The sequence below is a fragment of the Phalaenopsis equestris genome, unplaced genomic scaffold (genome assembly GCF_001263595.1).
Source record: "Phalaenopsis equestris unplaced genomic scaffold, ASM126359v1 Scaffold000091, whole genome shotgun sequence".
Taxonomy (NCBI): domain Eukaryota; kingdom Viridiplantae; phylum Streptophyta; class Magnoliopsida; order Asparagales; family Orchidaceae; genus Phalaenopsis; species Phalaenopsis equestris.
The window spans coordinates 30,063-38,874 of record NW_018164533.1 but is presented as its reverse complement, the minus strand read 5'-3'; the positions used below and the strand labels follow the sequence as shown (position 1 = coordinate 38,874).

The 8,812-nt window shown below is 37.4% G+C and overlaps 1 protein-coding gene across 1 annotated transcript in view; it reads left to right on the top strand.

The window, feature by feature from the left end:
• The window catches only part of LOC110020106 (DNA (cytosine-5)-methyltransferase CMT2-like), a 29,026-nt gene that overhangs the window by 10,956 nt on the left and 9,258 nt on the right, over positions 1 to 8,812 (top strand). The window contains exons 11-12 of the mRNA XM_020718087.1: positions 3,809 to 3,915; positions 4,006 to 4,110. Of these exons, the coding sequence (XP_020573746.1) occupies positions 3,809 to 3,915; positions 4,006 to 4,110 (212 nt within the window). The remainder of the gene's footprint in view (positions 1 to 3,808; positions 3,916 to 4,005; positions 4,111 to 8,812) is intronic.

Below are 8,812 nucleotides of genomic sequence, written 5' to 3'. Positions count from 1 at the left end.
ATATATATATATATATATATGATGAGTAGTATATATATAAAAAATGCATTGGGTTCCTCTGCTAAGGTTTACTCCTCCTGTCGCGACTCCATGGCGATGCGGGAAGCCGCACCGGTTTGTAGAATCCTGCTTGAAGAGGAAGGGTGGGGGATCGTGTCGTCATGCCCCAGCCTCACTCGTTCGCTTCGTTTTATTCTTCGGTATCATTCGTTCGATCGAGTCATTTTTCTGGATCGTCTCACGTGAGAAGGTAGCGGCGGACGCACAGTGTTGTGATCCTTCCTATGACGTGTCGCTTGATCCCTGCTCTGCGAATCGAGCAGCAAAGAGCTCTGGTTGAAGACACGACTTAAACCCAGGAGCTACCCGTTGTTCGACACTCAGCTCTATGGCTTTTGTTCCTCCTCAACCACTGACAGTTTAAGTTTTAAACCTTGGGAAGGCTTCTTATGTTGATATGGTTGGCTTTGTGGGATCAATGTTTTCCTTCAAGTTTATCATGAATCATTCAAAGGCCAGGAGGACTGCAACCTTTTCAAGAAGACGTGTAGGAAGAGTGACAAACTAGCTCTATATTATTCTCTGATGATGAAGTTTCCAACCTAGATGACAAGTGCAAATTCACCCTCATTGGGAAATTCCAATCGGGACATCTTAAAATGGGTATCGTTCGAAAGGCTTTTGAAGATATCAAACTATTGAGACTTTGGAAGGTTGACCTCTTTGATGGGAGACATGTGATGATACAATTATCTAAAGTGGAAGACTACGCTAAAATATTTTTCAAAAAGTTTATGAAAATAGATGAGAAATATATGAAACTGCTTAAGTGGTCTCCTGAATTTGACCCTAGCTAAGAACCATCTATAGTTTTAATCTGGTTTAAACTACCTGACCTAAAGTTGCACTACTTCAATCACCAAGTCATCTATTCTATTGGAGTTGCACTACTTCAATCACCAAGTCATCTATTCTATTGGAGTTGCACTAGGGAGACTTATGAAATTGGATACACCCAACTTCAATCTAACTAGGCCTTTGGTTGCAAGAATTCTTATTGAAAGGGATATCACACTCTCTGATGTGGACGAAATATGGTTTGGTACTGCCCACAATGGGTATTGACAGTGCATAACAAGGACCCTAATACTGTAATCACTGTAAATTGTTAGGGCTCTGTCAAGTGCTTCAGGCTTCACCCACATTTGAGATTAACAATGACCCTAATACTGTAATCACTGTAAATTGTTTGGGCCCTGTCAAGTGCTTCAGGCTTCACCCACATTTGAGATCAATAGGTCCTAACAACATCATCCTTGTGGAGGAAAATATAACAGACACTATTAATCTTCCAAAAATGTTAAATGAAAATCTGACTCATAAGGCTACTACTCACCAACCAGATCAGTAGCTTTCGCTATCGTTGTCGAGGCAATTCTTTCTCGATCACAAATACTACAAATTTTGTTGTAGCAGATGCTAGCCGAAGTGTTTTGAAACCATCTATTGTGAGAGAAGAGAGTACTCAAGTTCTGGAAGTGTTAGAATCAAGATGTGTTACAGGCTGAGTCAAATCAACAGTTTACAGATCAACATACCAGATCAGTAGCTTTCGCTATCGTTGTCGAGGCAGTTCTTACTCGATCACAAATACTACAAATTTTGTTGTAGCAGATGCTAACCGAAGTGTTTTGAAATAACCTATTGCGAGAGAAGAGAGTACTCAAGTTTTGGAAGTGTTATAATCAAGATGTGTTGCAGGCTGAGTCAAATCAACATATCCCCCAGGGTGAGCTCTCCATCGAAGATCCGCCTATTTTTAAGACGGGACTACCTCTAGCAGATAATTGGCAGGTTTACAAATCTAGGAAGAAGAAAAAAAAAATGCTAGATCTCAGTAATTCTCAGAATGACGGTTTCATAGTTTCGGACGGAAGCCCACATATCAGTATGTTGCTGGACTCCCTACCTAGATCCAAGGGAAGGGGAAGCAGTAAATTCACCGACTACACCCACCATGAATAGAAGTTGTTTTCTTTTTTTTTATATATTTTTGGGGATTTTGTGCGGTTTATGTCTTCTTTTGAGTAAGTTGTAATCTCTGTTGAACTCCCTACCTAGGTCCAAGGGAAGGGGAAACGGTAAATCCACCGACTACGCCTACCATGATTAGAAGTTGTTTTCTTTTTTTATATATATTTTTGGGGATTTTGTGTGGTTTATGTCTTCTTTTGAGTAAGTTGTAATCTCTGTAAGTGGGTTCTTTGTACCCACTCACTAAAACTTTTGTATCATTTCTTTTATATCAATGACTTTTGCCTTAGAGAGGGAGAGAGAGAGAGAGAGAATTTTGAAGTAATTTAGAGGAAGTGCGTAACATTTTATTCATAAATTGACCCTTTATTTATAAGGAATGTGAGTATCATGTGTGATATACATATGTGCCCCTGTTTAAATGGAAGTTGTACAGATTATTATAGTTATTTTTCATATGTAAGCCCAGAGCCTGGTGGCTCTAAAGCTTAGTTGGCTATACTGATAAACCCTTTGAAATACACTATTGATTTGGTAAACTAAAGAGGTCTATTGGTCGGCCTAGTCTGGTAAGACTGTCGGTCGGCTAGGCTTGATGTTGTCCGTTGGCTGGACTTTTACTGGCGAAAGGTCGACAAGTTTGATTCGGTCGGCTAAGCTGTGTAGATCGATTGATCAAGCCTAGTCGTCAACCATCAATCCCTGACAAGGAGATCCTGTATGTTGGACGGCGCTAGTCTATCAGACAGACGGTGAATCACCGTAATTCGATAGGTAATCGTCCTTGGACGAAAAGATCTTGGGGGATGACTAAGATTCGTCCCACTAGCTCTTGATGATGTTTAGGGAGGCTGCTAAATACCTCCGAGAGAATTGTAAAATCTGAGTGCTTAGTTTTTCCCTTCGAGTTGATTTCATAGCGGGGATGTCCTGGGTTTCTCTATATGCGGCGACCGGTTGAATTGCTTGGGTTCTGGCCGCTTGACTACCTTGATTAATTCGACCTTGATGCTTCTGATCGAAAGCATGGGCCTCCGATTTTTCTATTGGTGGACCCTCCTTTAACATGTCTTGTCATGTTCGTGTTGTTAGATCTCCTCTAGATTCGTGTTGATACTTCTTTCTCATACAGTAGAATACCCGACATAGTTGTTCTAAGGTCTAGGATTAATTGGTTCCTTTATTTTTGTACAATTCATAAAATTTTAATTTAGCAATCTCATCATACTGATTTTAATGAACTCCTTCGCAAATCACAGATAATAAAGATGGGTTTTATAGCTAGTTTTGAATATTGATAAATGAAATGCCTAAAAACGCCAGCATATCATGTATCTGTAATTTTCCTTGAGTTCGTAGGCTTGACCATTAAACAAATTTCCATCAGGTTTTAAAGAAGAGACTAAAATGGCTAGTTTTAAAATTGATAAACTTAAATGCCTAAAAACTTCCCAAAAGTCTCTTTTAAGTTTTTCTCGACTTGCTAACCTTGGCCATTAAACTTTCGTTTGTTGGTGCTATCTATGTCTTTTTATATTGACAATCAATTGATACATCATGGTAGTCGAAGTGCTTTAAAGGGACATGATGCTAGATTTTGCTTCAAGTTTGATGTGCAATCAATGAATCCTGCTGCACTTGTTCTCCTTTTTAAATTTCTGTGCTCGATCGCCACAAGTAATATCGTTATATATGTAGGACCGAGTCAAATTGTATGCTAGACTTTGTGCTTTTCAATTGTTTCTTGTAATTTCAAACTGGATATGAAATGCAGAGGATTCGGGATCAGTAACCAGTACTAGTTCTATACTATATGACCATCGGCCTCTACCGTTGGGGGAGGATGACTACTTGCGCGTGTGTCAAATTCCACATAGAAAGGTTGGTTTGGAGAACTGTGCATTCTATGTTGCATTTGGAACAATAAACTTGTTCTCTGGGTTAATATTAATATTATATCATTTTTTTTAGGGAGCAAACTTCAAAGATCTTCCAGGTGTTATTATTGGTGCTGACAAAAAAGCACGACTTGACCCATCCATGGAGCGAATACTACTTCCATCTGGGAGACCACTAGTAAGAGTTTGTCCTTATAACTTCATCTTCAGTATATGCTACATTATTGAATTAATTTAAAACACTGTTTTGATTTGTTTCTGGTCATTTAATTTCTCTTTTCTCCTCGTTAGTTAGTTTTTGAAGAGTAATTAGACATTTACTACTTTAGCGCCATAGATAATATCATTGTATCTGTAGTTTTAGTCTTTTCTCCTCCATCTACTCTTCTTCACGGCTAATATTCATTTTTTCTCTTTAACCATTCCAAACCTCTTGGTCTCACCATCCATCTCCTCAAAAAACTGTTTTTGCTTCTTTTTTTTTGCACGCCTAATGTTCCCTTGCACCCATCTGATGATGTCTATTATGTTATGTCAGAGCCTAGTTGAAGGACAATTTGACCTTTTATATGCCCAAAAGTAATTTATTTTATTATTATTGTTGGATATAAATAAGTTTATTGCATTTCGAGATAGCTTCATTCGTGAATTGAATCTTGTATATTAGATTTACGATTTGGGAGAAATTTACCATCTTTCAAATTATTAGATTCCAGGGAAATCACCTACCCTTGATTTATAGATGCTTTTTTATATATATTTGTGTGAGTTATTATGCTGCTTTGATTTGATGTTTGAAAAATAAAATTTTTGTTTGCCTTATTTTTTATTTTTATTTATTTTTTTGGAAAAACATGATTAATTTAAAGCTGGATTGTATCAAATTGATATCAAAACAATCGATTTTTGGAAATCACCTACAGGATCAAACGATTAGGTCTTCATCAACGGAGAAATTATTACGTCCGGACTTTAGACGTAGATATACATTCGGAGTCCAATGAATCACTTCCACGTGGGGCTGATAGGGAAAAAAATATTATTTTTTTGATCCGACCTGGCTCCCGTGTTATTTCACATTATTCAGGTGTTATTGTGGTGATATAAATGTGTTATTGTGTTATTATAACATCGGAAATTTTTTCAAAACATAATAATACATAAATAATATCACAATAATATCTGAATAATGCAGAATAACGCGGAAAAAATATTTTCACTTGTATTAAAACGTTTTTTTTTTTTTTTTTTTCTGTCAGGAGGCGTGATTTTATGTGATTTTATTCGACTCTGTATATTTGTTCTCATCAACGACGGTATACTTCTCGACAACCTCGTTCGGCTCGTTCCTAATCGCGGCGTAGTCTCAGCTGCGCGAAACAATCGCGAGTAGACCTAGCCGGGAAGCAATGGACGGGCTTGAGGCGACGAAAACGATAGCCATTCGACCTAGCTGGGTCTCGCAACAACCACGGGATCACGGCGTACGGTTCTCCCGCGCAACCTCGGGTTCGCAGCTTACAGGGCGCGATACAGTCGCGATTTGAGCCTGCTGGGAAACCTAATAGGTTTTTTTCTTGGAAATCTGAATGGATGGCTGCGTGAAATATTTTCTTCTATGTAGAGCCGAATGGAGGACTAATTTGAGAGCCTTGGGAGGTGTTTGGTAGGGAGTTTTAAGTATGATTTACGTTAAATTTTATCCTAAATTTGTTAACATGAGAAAAATGATTAAATCCCGCCGTTAAATTAAATCCATTTTTTTTTTATTTTGACGTAAATCCTGCAATTAAATCTGATTATTAGGTGAATTTAATGGATTTAAGTCAAGGAAAAAAAAACACGTGTGTTGTTCTTTCTCTCATCTGCCGAACACTTCGAAGGGATTTAATCTTAATTAAACCAAACATTTTTCTGGATTTAACCCTTTTGGATTTGATAAATCCAGATTCACTGGATTTATTAAATCTTATTAAATTAAATCCATAGTGTAGCTAAGCACCCTCCTGAGGAGATGATAAAGTGACTTATTGAGATACAATTGAAGACCCCTCTAACAGCTTAATTTGCAAATCTTAATCAAAGGTTGAACGGAGAATATGTAGCTTGATCGTGAGGAATAAAAGATCAAATGTGAAGAACATGAGGAATAAAACATCCACCATCACAAATTACCCTCTGAGACTCCGATGGGGGGTAGATTAGTGATTTCTGATGGAGGTTGTTGGGCCGAAACATGGAGGGGTTATGCTAGGGGTTGGATGAGCACGAATAATAAATGAGAGAAAACAGAATGAGGTATGATTATAATCGAAGGAGGGAGTTTCAGGCTAAATACATGGGGGAAAAACCAGAGGGAGGGGGAGTTGTGTTGATGATGCTAGGGTTAGGAAGTTGAAGATACTGATCTTCAAGGAGAAGAAACACATGGTTGGTTATATCAATAAATGGGCTAACTGAGGAGGAGCTTATGTCAACAAGGTATGTTTGGAGTAGAAAGCCCTAGCATGGTTTCAGTGGAGGGAAGCTAGATATTCGATCCGTTGGTGGGAAGAATTTAAGTATTGTTTATTGAAGCGTTTCTGAGTCATTCAGGAAAGAGAGCTACACGAGCAATTCTATTCCTTGAATCAGAAGAAGACTGTCATGAAATATAGAGAGATATTCAAGTTATTGTTGGGACAGTTGAGAGCGATTTTTGAAGTAGAATTGAAGGGGAACTTCATGCCCGACATATGGGCAGCACTCTAACTATTGAGATTGTAATGATTGATAGAGATGATGGATCTTGCCGAGATGGTGGAGAATAAGAACCAAATGAAGAATGCTAGCAGGAGCGCCGTGTCGAACTGCTCGCTAATATTAAAAGCTCAAACAGTGGAAATCTAGAGGAAGTTTGCACGGGACATGAATAATGGGCCGCGACTGGGAGCGTCTCTCAAGTGCCTTACAGAAATAGAGATTGAGGTGAAGCAAGGCAATGAGTTATGTTTTTGGTATGATGAGAACTTTACTCAGATTATTAATTCCAAAAAAATTTGAATGTAAAATTTTATTCAGTATTGGACCATAGAGTACCTGGGTTAGCACAGTTCTGATTCCCTAAAAGAATATTTTTTAACTTGTTGGCATTTTTCTTGTTGCACTTGCTAGCTATAGGTTGCTTCCCTGGGTTGATGCTATCGTCGGGCTGCTATTTCTCCCGTTCTTGCCCGGGGATGCAAGGTAACAAGAAACCTCAACTTTTCAGTAAGGAAATGCAAAGTTACGATTTGGGGGAGTAAAATCAACAGGAAACCTGTTTTTGGCCTGACGTTAGCTGCAATAAGAACAATTTTCTTGCGGAAGTCTTTCCAGGAACATACCAGTACCTGAGTATAAGCTGTATTCGGATCCTGAGCTACACGGAACGTACTTTCTATTTACTTGGGGTACAGGGTGGTCTTTGTCACTAGCAATAGTGTAGGTAAATTAACTTTGGCGAGACCTTCATAAGTTTCCTTCGCTCTTACCTCCTAATGTAGGTAAATCAAATTTGGCAAGGTCTTGCTATGGTTCCTTTACCTCCTAAATAAGCGGGAATCCACCTCATGGGTAGGAAAAGGCTTCCGAATGAACAAAATTTAAATCAAACTCTGAAAAAACTAATAATCAATTTGATCCAAGGCTTGAGTGTTTATTGGAAAACACCTATTTACTCATATGTCACCTAATTATTAAACTAACCCTAATAAGAAATAAGATAAAATGAGAATAGCTACCATATCACCGTAGATAATGTTGACATTCAGAATACTGCAGAATAAAACATAATTAAACTGAGTTATTTTCATTGAAATGGAGGGGGTATAGATAAACATTTACATGAATCCTATAATAGTAAAGATAATAAAAAAATAATATAAAAGAAAAGATATATCACCAAATATCTCCAATAATCAATTCATGTTAATTATTTGGAGATAAACGAAATAACATAAAATGGGAAAATTTAAAATAAGAAAGGAAATAACTCATAATCCAAGAAAATAAATATAAAATAAAAAAGAAAATAACTCTTAATCTCAGAAAATAATTTATTCCTCATAAATTCTAACGAGAATAAATCATTTTCTATTATAACTTCTAAAACTCTGCCTTAATTTGAAACATGGTTGAAAATCATGTTCAATTTGGATTTGAAAACATCAAACAATGAACGAAGGAAATCCCGTGAAGTAGCATTTAGTCTTCATCTCGTATTGCGGTTGTCTTTGACTGCAGTTCTTGTAGTGTTTGTAGGTAGGCAGAAGGCTCCTACAAAAAATGTTGCAGGTATGTTTGTCAGGAATTAGACAACAACTATTGTCTTTAATTGCAGTTTCTGTACTGTAGGTAGACAGAAGGCTTCTACTGGTAATATTGTTAGGGAGTTTGCAGGAAAGTAGACAACCTATAGGAAAATACTGATTTCTATTTGACTGCAGTTCCTGCGGTGTTTGTAGGTAAGCAGAAAGTTTCTACATGTAATGGTGCAGGAGAGTTTTGCATGGAAGTAGACAACCCTCAGAAAAAGCTGCAGGAAAATATTGTGTATCTTCCTCAAGGAACCTATCATCAGTTGGGATTCAGAGCAGTGATAAGAGAGGACTGCTATTGTAAGGCTGCAGGTAGGGCTGTTAAAAAAGCTCGTTGTTCGAGAACAGTTCGTGTTCGATTCGTCAATGAATTCGTGTTCGATTCGTTCGAGAAGTAAACTAGACGAACGTGAATATTTTTTTTCGTTCAGTTAGTTAAACGAACCAAACACGAACAGTGATGCGTTCGTTCGTGTTAGAATCGCTATTATTCAAAATATAAAATAATTTAATATAATTATATATATATATATATATATATAT